Source organism: Triturus cristatus, chromosome 8, assembly GCF_964204655.1.
Source record: "Triturus cristatus chromosome 8, aTriCri1.1, whole genome shotgun sequence".
NCBI classification, from domain to species: Eukaryota; Metazoa; Chordata; class Amphibia; order Caudata; family Salamandridae; genus Triturus; species Triturus cristatus.
In genome coordinates, this window is record NC_140591.1 from 1,151,139,082 (window position 1) to 1,151,158,004 (window position 18,923).

Consider the following 18,923-nt stretch of genomic DNA (forward strand, 5'->3'; position numbering starts at 1 on the left):
TTAATCTTAATTCTTCAAATATATTTTTTACAATGGTGCGTGTAGACCATACATATACCAATCTGAGAGGTCAAGTGTACACCACATTATGCCCTAGACACAACTAGGGAGACATCAGGTACAGTGTAATCAACACTGGCGGTTTACACAACATGGCCGCCAGTCCCTTCAGTAAACCACTGCACATGCGCGGATCACTGCGCGCATGACGCATTTAAACAGGAAGCAGGCTCCCCCTTAGCGATGGAGGATGAGTTACTACCTGACGAGCAGGCTGACGAGGTAAGACCATTTTGGGCGAGTACAGGAGCGGGCCCCACCCGTATAAGCTAACGAGGGGTGTATCCCTATTCTAGAGTCAGCACACGGCAAGCGCTCATTGAACGACCGCTCAGTACCAGGGCAGCCCATGTTTCCCTAACAGTAGGCAGTCATGGCACTAGGATTACGTAGCGCAGTGATCGAATATCTAATTAATGGGTATGCGTCGATAGTGAATATATATTGAAGCAACAATGTAATCAGGGGTAGCATATAATACAGTCATCATTGCTGGGCTCTGCACGCATGACATTGTAGTTTATTGATAATGAGTTGACATATGATACATGAGCAGAGGGGACTGCACAGTCTATACCGGGGCACTTTAATAACTGTTACATCTTTGTGCTCTTCCAGAAACGCGGTTCCGCAGCCTCTGAACAAGCAGTCAAGGTTTTTTAAGATACCACATATATCCACACATACCAAAGGTTCAGGTATGCTGACAGACATCATCTATGATGGTAAATATGAACGTCAGGTGTGATGCAGGCACCTTGGTGGACGAGCAGCTGCTCATATGTACTGGTTCTGACCGGATGGGTGAGATACTGAGTGTGTGTTTTTAATTGTGTTTCCCCCAGGTGCTGATAAAGTAATCGCTGGTCTGTACTAGCGACGCAGAGAGACCAGTCGACCCTAGCCCTGAAGAAGTTGCCGTTAAATTTAATTGGGCAACGAAACATGTTGGTTTTAATGAGCAGCGACACAGCATAGAATAAAGTTTCACACAGCTAGTGTAGTGCTGCCCGGTTTAAATTGGAGTGACTTGGGCCCTGATCAGACTGTTGGGTCGACATTTCCTCTTTTTCTTTAGATTATTAGACACATGTCACCATATAAATTGCTTTCTAGACACTAGTTATTAGGATTAGCATGAGGGTTCCAGCACTCCTTATTGTTTTCTTCCTTTTCTGTTTTTGTTTGGGCAGCAGTTGCCGATGATGATAACAGGAGGTAGTAGGCGAGTACCTGTCTACACAAACCTCATTGGGGCTGCTTCCGTGAGGCACTGCCGGCCTATCACACCTTTTTTGGTTTTGTACTTTTGGCTTTACCACTACCAGTATTTTACAGCACAATAGTATAGGGAAACACATTGACACTTAGGAGCTTCCCTTCTCACAGCCTGTAAGAACAGACACGGTCTGTGTATAACAGTAGATTTTACACTTAAGTGGCAGAAACACCAGAGGGTGTGAGTGAGATAGGCACTACAAGCATTGGGTACCTAGAGCAAAAATAAATTTAAATTATTATTTCCTTTTCCGGGGTAGGTCTTGCTTTGTTCAATGGGCACCTTACCAGGGGTGACTACACCCTCTGTTATGCTACCCTCCTGTGGGAGGGGGCATAGACCTAGCCCTGATCGGGGGGATCTCCCCATCTTCAGTATGGCGAGGACTGAAAGATGTGCTTCACCTCACATCCCCCACCTTAGGGGTGGAGTTGGCATAGGTGGGTAAACGTCCTATTCTCTTGAGTTTTCCCACCCAAAGTGGGTGTGTAAGCCAGAGGCTGATATCTGCTGGTAGCAGCAGAGGCTGGGGGGTCACATTACAGAGGCGGCAGGCCTTTGATGCTTCCCCTTCGAGCACTGGCCCATCCTGGGGGAGGAGTTTTGCTACCTCTGCCGAGGATGTGCATGGTTTCTGGTCTCAGACAGCAGAGACTCTCCACGCAGGGGTCCAGAAACATGCCTGTGCATGGCACGCTTCCTAAACCCAGTCAGTGCCCACACCAGGGTCAGTAAGTTTTCAGGGGGCACCTCTGAGGTGCCTTCTGAGTACCTGTTTGAATAAATCTCACACTGGCATCAGTGTGGATTTATTACAAGGAGCAGTTTGGTACCAAACACTGCTGGGTTCAGTGAAGCCATCATGGTGCTGTGGAACTTGAGTTGTCAAGTTCCCAGCTCCTGTACTGTCTATGACTTCCCTGGAACTTACTGTATTAAGGAATAGACCCCAATACTTTAGGGGCATATCTGCTCATGCAGATATGCCCACACCTAGGGATATCGTGCACTCTGCCTTAGGGCTGGTAAGGCGTGCTAGAGGATTGACTTACCTATTTCTTCGGCAGCGCTACCTGGCATGGCACACAGGCAGTGTTCCATGTTGACTTGATCATTTGTTATACCTCACAGAGACATGCCAGCGGCAGGAGCAGTACCATGGTCCTGGTGATGAGGTCCCAGCGGACCCTCTTTAGCCTCCATGCCCTACGTACGCAGGGTACCACTTACTAAGGACTTACCAGGGAGGGAGACAGAAGTACCAATTATGAACCTGATTTTAGGGGAGCAAAACTGGTACTTGGAACCTGGACAGCAGGAACCTGGTACTCCACAGTCAAAGTTGCATCAAAAGCCAGGCAAAAAGTGTGTGTGTGTGTAGGGGGTACTGCAGCAGAAGCTCATTTTCTCACAATGTTGCTTTTGCTTTTTATTCCTATTTTCTGGTTGCCATGAAATGTGATTGAAGTGGTCTCACTATGGTCATTGACTAAAGTTTAGTTCTGCCGTACTGTTGAGTGGTAAAAAGAGAAAAAAATATCTCTCAGCTGCTGCTACTAGATTTCCCAGATGTCGGTTCTGAAATGTTGGCCAACAGGTTGTTGCATGACACTTCCTTCTTGCAATAATAACCTGCATTTTTTTAACCCCCGAACATTCTGTTGTAATAATGGGAAATATGCTGATATCACAGTTGCAATATCAAGAAAATGTATTGTACATTACAAAACAATGAAACCTATTAGAGTATTCCTCCAAAGATATTTGCTCTTAAATGGATATTTATTCCTTGGACATTACCTTACGTTATTACTGCTTTTTCAAAATGTTTTCTGCATTAAGGGCCATCTTATCCCTATTGATGTATTTCAATGAATCACTGAGCTTGAGGAGACAACATTATTGCATAATTGCCATTAGAAGATCCGATGACGAATTGCATGCTATGCTCAAATAGGTTTTCTGTAAAAGTTTATTGGCTAACAGTTTGTAATCGAAAGCTCCTGGCAATTTAGGTGTTTTTCTAAATTACAAAGACAGTAGAATTTACAAAGTCAACATTTTAATTCCATTTTACCTCTGCAATATATCCACCAAATATTCTCTCCCCCAATGGTTGATTACATTAACTCTCCCAAGTGTATGGAAGTTTTTGTGTCTGATGGTATTCTGGTCTTCACTCTGATCACTTCTACACATCCTAGTGTTTTTTGCATGTGTCTTACTGTAATCCTCCTAAAGTAGTGTTACTGGTAGATACTTCATATATCTTTCTGCTTCAAGCATCTATTTTGTTTGTCACATTTTATTGGTAATAATCTGTATTACTATCTGATGAGTGAAAAAGTTGAACTATTTTATTTGATGAGCATACCCTCAAGCTTCACTGTGATCGGTTTTACGGAGCTACTCCCAGTATGGCTACCTAGGCCGGGTCTTTGTTTTGTGTTGACATTTTTTATTAGCATTTCAGAATCATTAAACAAAAACAAGAAAACTCAAATACAAATAATAAGGGTAAAGATCATATGATAGAAATTAAAAAGTAAATCCATATATAGAACAATATTTAATATTATGCTATCTAGGAAAATAAATATATATAACAATATATAAAGGAAAGAGTGAAAAAGCATATACAATCAAATTTTAAAAACTAAATGGTAACAAATACAAACATGTTAAGAAAGTAAAAAAGGATTCCATATCTGTGAAAATAACTCTAGTTGATCTTGAATATTATATATAATCCTTTCATGCGAAGCATTTTGAATCATAGCAGATAACTGTGAGAAGTTGGCCTGGCATATGCTGGTCACTAGTTATAGTGGCCACCTTGCACCAGTCCAATTCGACTCTTATGGTAGATAGGTTTAAGACAACCTTTTAAAGAAAGCTATTCTAGTGGTAACTGTGGAGAGCAGCCTTCAGGCTAAGTCTCAGAGGAATGTAAAGCAGCTTGTTTTACCTTATAATCTCTTGAATTACCAAATGAAAGGGCATCACACAGGTATATATATATATCCAATATATATGTATTTATTACTAGACACACTCTACGAATCTCTTTATGAGATTAGAAGCCAGATACACATTCAAATGTCAACGTTTCACAATAAATTAAGCACAAATATGGCTGGAGCCCTAGGGGTGTACCAGACCATATACTTAAAAAATGGTATAAGAATGTCAACTTGCAAAATGACAAGGCCTAGGGCCTGGGGAATCGCTGGGGTTTCACTACTGCAGTGTTAGCAGGTAAGTAACAGGCCCACGGGAGACGCGTGCAGTGTGTGAACACAGCCGCGGGTTCCCTATTGATTACAATGGTGCAAGTCGTGGTTTGATTTTTAAAGTTTTAGGGGACTTCGAGGAAGTCTACAAGCAAGCCACTTACAATGTAAGTACTGCAAGGGCCAACACACACTAGGGCACCAGAGTTCACAAGTTACCTCACCCAGGGAAGCCGGGTGCATAGGTGTCTTTTGGTGTCGGGTCGCGTCGCTGTTTTCTATGGAGACCAAAGAAGACTTGCTGCTTACGTCGACTGAAGAAGTGTCCGGTGGAATCCAAGGGTGGATTCAAGATGCAGAAGACCTGAAAATTGAAGGGACAGTGTTCAAAGTCACTTGCCAGTGACCGGTGGTCAGGAAGATGGATGACCACAGATGTTGGGTGATTTCAGGTCATCGATGGTGTATTGACTCTTCGCTCACGAGGTCCAGGAGGGATCGATGATGACCAGCAGCTGGATTCAGAGTATCCCATGACGTCTGCAGCTGACTGCGGTGTCAGCAACCGGATTGGATCCAACAAGCCTTGGCAACTGCAAGTCTTGTGTAATCTGAAGAAAGTCGATGGTGCAGACCAGCAAGGTCTGAGGGACTCACCCAGCAAAGGTACGTGAGGGCAGGCCTGTAGCAACAAGGAGAGCCCTTTGAGTTGATAGGAAAGTCTTCAGGGGACCCACTAGCCAACGGGCAAGGGTCGCAAAGATGCTTCTTCAGGAAATGCTTCACAGGAGCCCACGGTCACTCGGGACGGGGTAGGCCTCTGATATTTGCTGCAAAACCTGCTGGAGGTTTGGGCCACAAATGGTCAAAAGCACAAGTTCGTAGAATGTCATGAAGGGATTGCACTCGGCAATAGGTAGTGCTGTTCCTCGTCACTCGTGGGGTCCACTCACCACAGCTTTGCTGGGGACTCACAATGGCCGTCGAGAAGTCAGGAAATCCACTTCCGGGACAGCAGGGACTTCGAACTCCGGTGGGAGCGGGAAAGTTTGCAACCGTTGTTTAAGGTTTTTGGTGCCTGCCAAGCAGGGGAGTCACTCCTTGACTCCAAGGGAGATTCTTCTGTCTTCCAAAGGTAGTGAAACGTCGAAGGGTCAGGATTCTTCTTTGTAGAGCATCGTCCAGGGTTATCTGATTTGCAATGGCAAAGTTTGTTATCTTATAGTGAAGATAGGGGAGGGACTAGCTCTATGACCACTCCTCTAGGAGGGTCAGGGTCAGGGGTGGTAACACCCACTTCCCTTTGTCTAGTTTCGCGCCAGAGCAGGGACAGGTAGCCCCTGAACCGGTTTGAGCTGGCATATGCACAGAGGAGCCTACTGCTCCCCCAGTGCAGGACTTCAAAGCACTCTAGGAGTTCACCCACCCAGCCCCAATACACTAAATCCTATCTAGAAGGTGGTGACACCTCCCTCTGACAGGATGCCTTTTGTTGGGCTTCCTCCACTGCGAGTTTCAGTCAGCAGCAGGAGGGCAGCCCAGTGTCTGTGCTGGTGGCATCCATTTTGTGATGCCAGGGCTCTATAGGATTTCTGTTGTTTTACATGCTGCCCCTCTAGAAGGGTGGGATCATGCTCCCACATCATGGACTGATGTGGCGGTATGATTTCAAGTTGTTTGACACCAAACACGACATGTTTTGATGCAGTCATTCCAAAGTTAGCATTTTAATGCACTTAAGAGTATATGGTTTAACTGCATGCACAAACAGCCATAGAGAATAGAGTCTGGTAGCTGCAGAGGGGCCCTGCTCAGGCAGAGGCGCCCCCTCACATTGCAAACCAAGCACCCTGCCCTCAGGATTGATAGGACCTGCCATAGGGGTGGCTGATAGGTTTATATGTGTGTGTATGGTGAGATATAGAAACCTATATCTCAGTGAGGAGGACTAACACTACCTGACACAGGCTGCAGTAGCGGGCCTGTGGTGTCAGATTGAGAATGCTTCCCAGGGGTGGCATAATACATGCTGCAGCCCCTGGTAGGCCTGTGAAGTGTCTATGGCCTAGGTACCTAAGGGACCATATACTAGGGGCTCATAAGGTACCACAGTATCCAATCACTAGTGCATCTAATATGCACACCAAGTCGTTTAGAGAGAACAGAGAGACTGGGGCCCTGATTAGCAGGGACCCAGCCAGACTATAGCCAGAAACCAGTGTATACATCAGAAAAAAAGTGGGGGCAACATAAGTGCAGATCCTACTCACCTACACAGCCCCCCCCAAACGCAGGGACATTAAACTAACATTGACCAGTTGAGTCTTCATGTTCTAAGTGGAAATACCTCGAGAGTCCATCTGCATTAGCATGTTGGGTCCTAGGTCTATGTTCCACTGTATAGTCCATCCCCTGTAGGGAAATGGACCACCCGAGCAGTTTGGGATTTTCACCTTTCATCTGTTTGAGCCATAGGTGGGGCTTGTGGTCAGTCTGAACTATGAAGTAAGTGCCAAACAAGTATGGCCTCAGCTTCTGCAGTGCCCACACCACAGCAAAGGCCTCCCTCTCTATAGCTGACCAACGTTTCTCTCTAGGGGTCAGCCTTCTGCTTATGAAAGCTACTGGCTGGTCTTGACCTTCATCATTAAGTTGAGACAGTACAGCTCCCATACCCAGCTCTGAAGCATCTGTTTGAACAATGAACTTCTTTTTGTAATCTGGACTCTGCAAGAGGGGGGCAGTGCACATTGCCTGCTTGAGGGCATCAAATGCCTTTTGACAGCTAGCTGTCCACTGTACCTTTTTTGACATTTTCTTAGAGGTCAGATCATTTAAGGTGGTCACTATAGATCCATATCCCTTATCAAACCTCCTATAGTACCCAGTCAGGCCTAAGAAGGCTCTAACCTGTGTCTGGGTTGTTGGAGCTACCCATTCCATTATGGTTTGGATTTTGCTCTGCAATGGTTGAACCTGGCCTCCACCTACAAGGTGGCCCAGGTACACAACCTGACTCTGCCCTATCTGGCACTTGGTGGCCTTGATAGTGAGGTGGACCAGGTGGTCCTGCCAGGTGGAACTAAAGATAGCAATATCATCAAGATATGCTGAGCAATACGTTTCCATACCAGTCAGAACTTTTTTCACCAACCTCTGAAAAGTGGCAGGTGCATTTTTCAAGCCAAAGGGCATTACCACAGAGTGATAGTGCCCACCAGGGGTTGAAAATGCTGTTTTGGCCTTGGCATCATCAGCTAACTTGATTTGCCAGTAGCCAGCTGTTAGGTCAAATGTACTGAGGTACTTGGCTGAGGCCAAAGTATCTATTAGTTTATCTGCCCTGGGAATTGGATAGGCATCAGGCCTGGTGACTGCATTGAGGCCTCTGTAGTCAACACAAAACCTAATTTCTTACTTACCACCCTGGGTATGAGGTTTAGGCACAAGGACTACTGGACCAGCCCAAGGGCTATCTGAAGGCTCAATAACACCTAGTTCCAACATTTTCTGGACTTCAGTCCTGATACAATCCCTGACATGGTCAGGTTGCCTGTAGATTTAATTCTTGACAGGCAGACTGTCTCCAGTGTCCACCTCATGGGTGCACCAGGAAGTCTGACTTAGGGTCAGGCTAAACATATGTCTGAACTGTTGCAGAACTTGTCTGCATTCAGTTTGTTGATGCTCAGTGAGGCTGCTTGCCAAAGCAGCACCATCAACTGACCCATCATCTGGGTTCTGTGAGAGAAGGTCAGGGAGAGGGTCACTCTCCTCCTCCTGGTCCTCATCAGTTGCCATGAGCAAGCCCATGTCAGCCCTGTCCACATATGGCGTAAGTCTGTTGACATGGAGCACCCTAAGGGGGCTCCTGGGAGTTCCAAGGTCCACCAAGTAGGTGACTTCTCCCTTTTTCTCAACAATTGTATGGGGGCCACTCCATTTGTCCTGGGGAGCGGATCGGGCCACAGGCTCCAACACCCACACTTTCTGGCCTGGCTGATAAACAGTCAGGACAGCCTTTTGGTCATGCCAAGCTTTTTGTACTTCTTGGCTAGCCTCAAGGTTTTTGGTTGCCTTCTTCATGTACTCTGCCATCCGAGAGCGGAGACCAAGTACATAGTCCATCACATTCTGTTTTGGAGGTAACTCCCATCCCTCCTTCACCAGACATAATGATCCTCTGAGAGGGTGCCCAAACAGAAGTTCAAAAGGGCTGTAGCCAACCCCCTTCTGTGGAACCTCCCTGTATGCAAACAGAAGGCAGGGAAGTAAAAGGTCCCATTTTCTCCTAAGCTCTTCTGGGAGGCCTTTAATCATTCCCTTTAGGGTTTTGTTGAATCTCTCAACTGACCCATTGCATTGTGGGTGATAGGGAGTAGTGAATTTGTAATTGACACCACACTCCTTCCACATTGCTTTTAGATATCCTGACATAAAGTTTATACCTCTGTCAGATATGACCTCGTTAGGGAAACCCACTCTGGAGAAAACTCCAATGAGGGCTCGTGCTACCACAGGGGCTGTGGTAGTCCTTAGGGGTATAGATTCAGGATACCTGGTGGCATGATCCACTACCACTAGTATAAATCTGTGCCCAGATGCAGTTGGAGGGTCAAGGGGACCAACAATGTCAATCCCTACCCTTTCAAAGGGAACCCCCACCACAGGTAGTGGTATCAGGGGGGCCTTTGTTGTGCCACCTGACTTGCCACTGGCTTGGCGAGTGACACAGGAGCGACAAAACTCCTTGGTGTCCTCAGACATGTGTGACCAATGAAAATGAGGGACAAGCCTGTCCCAGGTCTTGTTTTGGCCCAAGTGTCCTCCCAATGGGATGTCATATGCTAGGGTCAAGAGGAACCCCCTAAACTTCTGAGGTATTACCAACCTCCTGGTGGCTCCAGGGGTAGGATCTCTAGCCTCAGAATATAGGAGCCCCTCATCCAATAAACTTTATGGGACCCACTAGCACTCCCAGCAGCCTCAGCAGCAGCTTGCTGTCTGAGGGGTTCAAGAGAGGGGCAGCACTGTTGCTCCTTACTCAGATCTTCCCTGGAAGGTCCCCCTGCCCCCAAGAACTCAACCTGATCAGGCTCAAGTCCCTCTGGGGCAGTTCCTTCTTCAGGATCTCCTTCTCCTCCGTCGGGAGGGGAATCTGAGATCTGAGACAGAGGGGAAGGCACAGCCTTAACCCTACTGCTCCTCCTCTTGGGTAGCATCTGGTGCATAGTTTCAGGATCAAGAGCTGGTTCAGCTTTATGCATTTTGGCGTGTGACCTGGTCACAGCAAATACCTCTGCAGGTATGCCCAACATCTCAGCATGAGTCCATAATTCTACTTCAGACCAGGCTGAAGTCTCCAGATCATTGCCCAACAAACATTCAACAGGGAGGTCTGCACTGATTACTACCTTTTTGAGGCCAGTTACCCCTCCCCAGGAGAAGTTCACAACTGCCAGGCTATGGTTGGTCCTGACATTGCTTGCATTGGTCACCTGGTACATTTCACCCAGGATGATCTGTGCAGGGTCCACTAGATCCTCTGCCACCATGGTGACACTAGCACCTGTGTCCCTGAATGCCAAAGCCTGTTTGAATTAATTATAGGCTGCTTTCTGTACTTGCCCAGATTACTGGGGCTCACTAGGAAGGACATATCAAGGTCTCACTGACAAACTTGCAATGCCTGTGTTGGTACTCTGACTAGGCCAGAGTCTACATCAGAACCCAGGGTCAACCCTACTACACCCTTATTCTGGTTACCACCTCCACCAATGACTGCACTAGGGGGAACAGCTGCCTTTGGGGCTGGGGTGGTGGTGGTTTGGTCTTTGGACTTAGTACAATCAGAAGTCCAGTGCCCTTTCTGTTTACAGAATTTGCACCAGGGCTTCTTTTGGTCTTTTCCCTTTGTAGACTGTGAATCCCCACCACATGCAGATGTTTGGGGCCCTTGTGAAGGCTTCTGGTCTTTTGACTTATCCCCACCTTTATCTGAGCCTTTAGGATCTTGCTTCTTGGTGTCACCCCCTTGTTTCAGGGTTTTCTGCCACACCCTGGTTCTGACCCATTTGTCTGTCTTCTTTCCCAGTTCTTGGGGAGAGGTCAGATCAGAGTCCACCAGGTATTGATGCAACAACTGTTTTTGGCAATTATTCAGGATCTGTTCTCTCATGATAAGATTATACCTTAAATTCAGTAACTCTACTACCAATCAGTCAACCTTCTAGAGCCTTGGTTGCACAATCAACAAAGTCAGTCCAATCCTGAGTCTGTGTTTTCTGGGTATCTCTGAACTTCAACCTGTACTGTTCAGTGGTTAAGCCAAACCCATCTATTAATGCACTCTTAAGGGCTTCATAGTCATTAGCATCCTCTTCTCTAACAGTGAGGAGCTTGTCTCTACCTTTAACAGAAAAGGAGAACCACAAGATTGCTGCCCACTGTTTCTGGGGGACCTGCTGAACTTTACAGGCCCTCTCCATAGCAGTTATCCATTTGTGGATATCATCCCCACTCTGGTAGGGAGGAACAACCTTGGACAGGTTCCTATGGTCTGGAATATATTCTCTACCTCTAGGGACACTGTTGCTGCCACCAGGGGTATCTAACCCCTCTTTTCTAGAAGCTCTCTGGAACTCAAAGGCTTCTCTATCTAAGGCCAATTGCTTGGTTCTGAGGGTAAGCCTAGCTTCCTCATACTGGAGCATCTTGTACCTTCTTTCAGAGGAGGTCTCTCTATGAAAGTATGAGTTCATCTGGTGGACTGATTCTCTGTTAGACTGATATGAATGGTCAGATTCCCTTGAAGGGGACCTAGGCCTCTCTTCCACTCTATCAGTCCTCTTAGGGAGGATTCCTCTGTCCTGTTCAGACCTTTCTGGGTCTGGCCCTCCAATCACAGAGTCCTGGTCATCCTGATTTTCATCATCAGACCCAGACACTGTAATTGACCCATCCCCTGGTTCAGACCTGTCAGCTCCTAGAGCTGACCTAAGGTCATCTGTTATTAACAGATCTATCAAGTGTAGGGCTGAGGGACTCCGTCCTAGCTTCAGGTGTCTTTCAACACACATGGCCTTCAAGTCAGTGTAGGCCATGTCTTTGTACTGAGGCTGGGTGGACCCACTGGCTCCAACTTTTAAGGACATTCTAGTGTTGTGCAGTGTTGTACTACCTACACTAGTTTGTGGCCTACTGAACCAAGCTTGAGCTGTAGCAAGGGTGTGCTATCCCTTCACAAACTGCTCTAAGTTCAGTGGAACGTATTGATACTAAGCTTGACTTTAGATGTACCTTGAGTACCTTTAGTGGTTTTCAGTTAGTAATTCAAATAGAGATTTTCTGGTAAAACAATGGCAAGCTGGAATCTCACATGCTGCCCACCAATGTGAGAAGTTGGCCTGGCATATGCTGGTCACTAGTTATAGTGGCCACCTTGCACCAGTCCAATTCGACTCTTATGGTAGATAGGTTTAAGACAACCTTTTAAAGAAAGCTATCCTAGTGGTAGCTGTGGAGAGCAGCCTTCAGGCTAAGTCTCAGAGGAATGTAAAGCAGCTTGTTTTACCTTATAATCTCTTGAATTACCAAATGAAAGGGCATCACACAGGTATATATATCAAATATATATGTATTTATTACTAGACACACTCTACTAATCTCTTTATGAGATTAGAAGCCAGATACACATTCAAATGTCAACGTTTCACAATAAAGTAAGCACAAATATGGCTGGAGCCCTAGGGGCGTACCAGACCATATACAAAAAAAATGGTATAAGAATGTCGACTTGCAAAATGACAAGGCCTAGGGCCTGGGGAATCGCTGGGGCTTAACTACTGCAGTGTTAGCAGGTAAGTAACAGGCCCACGGGAGACGCGTGCAGTGTGTGAACACAGCCGTGGGTTCCCAATTGATTACAATGGTGCAAGTCGCGGTTTGATTTCTAACGTTTTAGGTTACTTCGAGGAAGTCTACAAGCAAGCCACTTACAAGGTAAGTGCTTCGAGGGCCAACACACACTAGGACACTGGAGTGCACGAGTTACCTCACCCAGAGAAGCCAGGTGCATAGGTGTCTTTTGGCGTCGGGTCACGTCGCTCTTTTCTATGGAGACCAAAGAAGACTTGCTGCTTACGTCGACTGAAGAAGTGTCCGGTGGAATCCAAGGGTAGATTCAAGATGCAGAAGACCTGAAAATTGAAGGGCAGTGTTCAAAGTCACTTGCCAGTGACCGGTGGTCAGGAAGATGGATGACCACAGCTGTCGGGTGATTTCAGGTTGTCGATGGTATTTTGACTCTTCGCTCACGTGGTCCATTAGGGATCGATGATGACCAGCAGCTGGATTCGGAGTGTGCCACAATGTTTACAGCTGACTGCGGTGTCGGCAACTGGATTGGAGCAAACAAGCCTTGGCAACTGCAAGTCTTGTGTAAACTGAAGAAAGTCGATGGTGCAGACCAGCAAAGTGTGAGGGACTCACCCAGGGAGGGTAAGTGAGGGCAGTCATGGAGCAAGCACAGGAGCCCTTTGAGTTGATAGGAAAGTCTTCAGGGGATCCACTAGCCAACAGGCAAGGGATTGCAAAGACGCCTCTTCAGGAAATGCTTCACAGGAGCCCACGGTCACTTGGGATGGGGTAGGCCTCTGATTTTCACTGCAAAACCTGCTGGAGGCTTGGGCCATAAATGGTCCAAAGCACAAGTTCGTAGAATGTCATGAAGGGATTGCACTCGACAATAGGTAGTGCTGTTCCTCGTCACTCGTGGGGTCCACTCACCACAGCTTTGCTGGGGACTCACAATGGCCGTCGAGAAGTCAGGAAATCCACTTTCGGGGCATCAGGGACTTTGAACTCTGGTGGTTGCGGGAAAGTTAGCAACCGTTGTTTAAGGTTTTTGGTGCCTGCCAAGCAGGGGAGTCACTCCTTGACTCCAAGGGAGATTCTTCTGTCTTCCAAAGGTAGTGGAACATCGAAGGGCCAGGATTCTTCTTTGTAGAGTGTCATCCAGGGTTATCTGATTTGCAATGGCAACGTTTTCTATATTATAGTGACAATAGGGGAGGGACTAGCTCTATGACCACTCCTCTAGGAGGGTCAGGGGAGGGGGTGGTTACACCCACTTCCCTTTGTCCAATTTCAGGCCAGAGCAGGGACAGGTAACCCCTGAACCGTTTTGAGCTTGGATATGCACAGAGGAGCCACTGCTCCCCCGGTGCAGGACTTCAAAGCACTCTAGGAGTGCACCCACCCAGCCCCAATACACTAAATCCTGTCTGGAAGGTGGTGACTCCTCCCTGTGACAGGATGCCTTTTGTTGGGCTTCCTCCACTGCGAGTTTCAGTCAGCAACAGGAGGGAAGTCCAGTGTCTGTGCTGGTGGCATCCATTTTGTGATGCCAGGGCTCTATAGGATTTCTGTCGTTTTACATGTAGTCCCCTCTAGAAGGGGGGGATCATGCTCCCACATCATGGACTGATGTGGGGGTATGATTCCAAGTTGTTGGACACCAAACACAACATGTTTTGATGCAGTCATTCCAAAGTTAGTATTTTAATGCACTTAAGAGTATATGGTTTAACCGTATGCACAAACAGCCATAGAGAATAGACTCTGGTAGCTGCAGAGGGGCCCTGCTCAGGCAGAGGCACCCCCTCACATTGTAAACCAAGCACCCTGCCCCCAGGATTGATAGGGCCTGCCATAGGGGTGGCTGATAGGTTTATATGTGTGTGCATGGTGAGATATAGAAACCTATATCTCAGTGAGGAGTGCTAACACTACCTGACACAGGCTGCAGTAGCAGGCCTGTGGTGTCAGATTGAGAATGCTTCCCAGGGGTGGTATAATACATGCGGCAGCCCCTGGTAGGCCTGTGAAGTGCCTATGGCCTAGGTACCTTAGGTACGATATACTAGGGGCTCATAAGGTACCACAGTATCCAATCACTAGTGCATCTAATATGCACACCAAGTCGTTTAGAGAGAACAGAGAGACTGGGGCCCTGATTAGCAGGGACCCAGCCAGACTATAGCCAGAAACCAGTGTATACATCAGAAAAAAAGTGGGGGCAACATAAGTGCAGATCCTACTCTCCTACAATAACCAGGACTCTTGAGATGGTGGCGTCAAAGATTTCCATTGTCTTAATATACAGATTTTAGTAGTTGCAAGCGCGGTATGTAGGAAACGAGATTGTGGTTTAGAAAGGGTGGGAACATTTCTGAAATCATGTAATATAATTTTAGCTGTGGAAAGGGGTAAATGCAGTGAGATAGACTTATGTAAGGTCTGACCTATGTAAGACCAATAATGTTTAACCAATGGACACGTGCAAAGAATATGAACAATATCACATCCAGAATCATTACATCTCCAACAATTGGAATGCAGTAACAAGCCTGCCTTACATAATCTAACCGGAGACCAATGCCAGTCATGTAGAATTTTAAATAAGCAAAATTTTAAACGAGCTTCTCGAGCTCCCTTATCCAAACCATCTAGTATATTCATCCATTCCATATCTGAAAAAGACGTCTGTAAACGTGTTTGCCATTTATGTCAGAGATCGCAGGGTAATGGGTGTGAAAATAATTAAGATGTAATTGTTTTGTAGAGACCTGAAATGACACCTTTCTGTTTGCCCCAAATTTGTAAATAAAACATTATTGGTGATATAGATAATGACCAAGGTGTGGAACCAAGAGCTTTGAGAAGAGATTTTCTAAGTTGATCGTATTTGGCATGCTGCAGCGGGGGTAAGTTGAATTCACCCATTAACTGTGATAGAGGTTTAAGATCCCCGTCATGGAGAATTTGGTCTAGTGTGAGAATGCCTGCCGATTTCCATTGAGGCCATAGAAAGCTTCTACCTTTAATGCGTATTCTGGAGTTGTTCCATATAGGAGCCTTTACATGTAATCGAGAATTAATGCCCAAGATACGATGCGCTCTTTGCCATATCTTACGCATTGCCGACAATAAGGGGTTACATGGATATATTCGCCTTGAACCAGATCCATATAAAACTACAAGACCATTTGTTGCAGAGAGAAGATGACGCTCAACATGGACCCAATGTGGTGTATTTAAATTATCTTGGAGCATGTATGAGAGCTGAGATAAATGCAAGGCAATGGTATAATGTTCAATGGAGGGAAGACTGAGACCACCATAGGAATGATGAGCATTTAATTTATGTATAGCCAGACGAGGTTTAATAGAACCCCATATGAAAGATTTAATTTTGGAATCTATAACGCGCAAAGTGGATAAGGGAACATGAAGAGGAAGCATACCAAGAATATAAAGAAAGCGCGGTAACATTACCAGCGCTTTCCATTTATCAAAATCTCGTTGCATCTGAATGATTAAAGGCCCTAAATTATCTGATACCATGGCGTCCAATCCCTTATTTACCAAGATACCTAAATATTTTAACCGAGAAGGTTGCCAATGAAATGGATATCCCTGTATCACATCCCTTGAGGTGCCATCTGAGATGGGAAGTGCTTCACTCTCATCCCAATTTATTTTATACCCAGAAAAAGAAGAAAATTCCTTTATAATTTGAAGTAATGATGGTAAAGATCTGTTTAAATCAGTAATAGTGAGCAGTATATCATCCGCATATATATAAAGTTTAGATTCACCCACCAGTAAGGAAATACCAACCACATTGGAAGATTGCCGAATAGCGGCCGCTAAAGGTTCAATGGCTAATAAAAATAAAAGTGAGGAGAGGGGGCATCCCTGGCGGGTGCCTCGCTGTATAGTAAAAGCATTGGAAGTAAATCCTCCACAATTGACCAGTGCAGTGGGTTGTTCATATAACAATTGAATCTTTCTTATATAATGTTCGCCCAAACCAAATTTTTCTAAGATTAGGAATAAATAATCCCACTCCACTCTATCAAATGCCTTTTTGGCGTCTAATGATAATGCCAAAGCATCATCCTGTAAAGATTTAGCAGTATGCAGAGTGTGAGCTAGGGAGCGTAAATGATTTCTGGAAGATTGACCAGGTACAAAGCCCACCTGAGTATTATCAATGAGAGAGGGAATAACTCTGCGCAGACGAGAAGCAAGAATACTAGCTAAAATGTTATTGTCACAGTTAAGAAGTGAAATGGGATGATAACTGCTACAAAGAAGTGGATCTTTTCCTGGTTTTGGTAAAACTGCTATTACTGCTTTATTAGATATATAACCTAAGGTGGAAGTACGTTCGGCTTCTTGAAATGCCGCATGCAAACAGTCTATAATTTTATCTCCCGACCAGCGATAAAATTCTGCTGGAAAACCATCCTCTCCTGGTGCTTTGAGATAAGGAAGTTTAAGGAAAGCGTGAGCAATCTCTTCTTTACTAATGCCTTCATCCAGTATGGATCTATCTTCATCAGAAAGAGATGGTAATTCTAATCCATTTAAAAAAGACAACATTTTACCCTGATCTATATGGGCGTCTGGAGTGTATAAAGATTTATAGTATGTGGCAAATTCATTAGCAATATCCTGAGGACATGTTAACATGGAACCCTTAGAGGACTGTAACGCAGGGATAGTCATGGCAACCTCTCTTTGCTTCAATTGTGCTGCTAGAAGTCTACCCGCTTTTTCACCCTGTTCATAATGCCTCCCTTTCATTTTTTGTAAGGCATATTCCACCTTAGAGGTGAAAAGAGGATTTAATGTCATGCGTGATTGTTCCAGTCATTTTTGATTTTGTAAAGTAGGGCTTTTAGTATATAAATATGTGAAATTGGTAATGTCGTGTTCAAATTGATTTTGTTTAGCAATATTTTGTTTGTTGAACTGGGCTGCATCTCGCATAAGTCTACCACGAATATCAGCTTTAGCAGCAGCCCGTATGACCCTGTGAGAATCCACTGAATTTTGATTAAATGTGAGATAATCATGAAGATGTTTTGCAATAGTTTTTTACCAAGGGGTGTTTTATGACGTTGGATGTTCATTCTCCAGGGTTTACGACCTGGTTTGGGTGTCCCAGTCTGTAGACACAAGAGGACCGGAGAATGATCAGAGATGGATGCCTCCAAAATACAAGAATCTTGGATCGATTGGACCGTTCCCTGAAAAATTAAAAAGTAATCCAATCTCGATAAGGTGCCATGGGAGGGAGATGTGAATGTATATTCAACTTCAGTTGGGTGTGATAAGCGCCAATGATCTATAAGGCCGTTGTCTGCAATGATATCATTCATATGGGCTCTGTCCGCTGCATTATTCTTATCAAGAGGTCCAGTTTTGTCCAAAACTGGGTATCTCACCAGGTTCCAATCGCCTCCGATGATGTTTTGTGAGGCATGAATCTCCGACAGCAAACTATTCAAACGTAGAAAGAAATATTTTTTAGCACCAGTAGGAGCATAAACTGAACCCACACATATATAAATATTACCAATGCACATTTTTGCAAAAACATATCTGCCTTGTGAGTCTTCCCATGTTTTGAGTACACAAACTGGTAATGTTTTTCTGATAAGGATTGCTACCCCACATTTTCGAGTAGGGCCTGCTTATGAAGAAGTCCCATTGCTGATACTACTGTGGATAACTTTACCCACCCAATCTCTATGAAGTTTTTCAGACTCGAGTGTATCAAGATGAGTCTCTTGAAGAAAAGCTACATCCACCTTTTTAGATTGTAAATAGGAAAGAACCTTCTTCCATTTGATATAGTGTGTTAATCCATTGACATTCCAGGATATAGCACATAAATCATGAGCAAGGCCTGTGTTAGAAATAAAATAAATAAATAAATAAATTAAAGAAATAGAGACTTGCAAAAAGATGAGATGGAAATGGGTATAGAAGACGAAAGGAAAAAACCCACCAATAAGACAGATAAATAAAGTTAAAGTATAGAAAGCAAATAAAGAAAGATTTATAGACTACAAAAGAATAATAGAAAGAGTATAATAGAATAACAATAGACTTTTAACCGCTGGTCTGGGCGCACTAGAGCACCGCTCTGGGCCGGGACTCCATTAATAAGGAAAATCCAGGGCTAGAACATTTAAAGAGAGAAAAAAGAAGACAAAAAAAAAAGTGGCCAATAACATTGATATGAGAAGCTAGAAAAGAAAAACCCTGAGAGAATAAAATAGAATAAAAATAGAAAATATGAACTAAGCTTGTAAGGAATATGAAGGTATATAACATCTGCCCTTTAAAGGATAGCATATTAAGAGAGCATAACATTTATAATATAACATTTTGGAAATATATTAGAAGATGTAAGTCATATTAAACTAAATATTGATAAAGATATGGGATTTGAAATATATACATATCTAAGAATAGGTCAAAAAGTCAACATC

General features: G+C 44.8%; 1 protein-coding gene across 1 annotated transcript in view; it reads left to right on the top strand.

Moving 5' to 3' along the window:
• The first annotated feature begins 243 nt into the window (after positions 1-243).
• The window catches only part of LOC146805524 (interleukin-1 receptor type 1-like), a 356,975-nt gene continuing 338,295 nt past the window's right edge, over positions 244-18,923 (top strand). The window contains exon 1 of the mRNA XM_085623806.1: positions 244-282. Within this exon, the coding sequence (XP_085479932.1) occupies positions 244-282 (39 nt within the window). The remainder of the gene's footprint in view (positions 283-18,923) is intronic.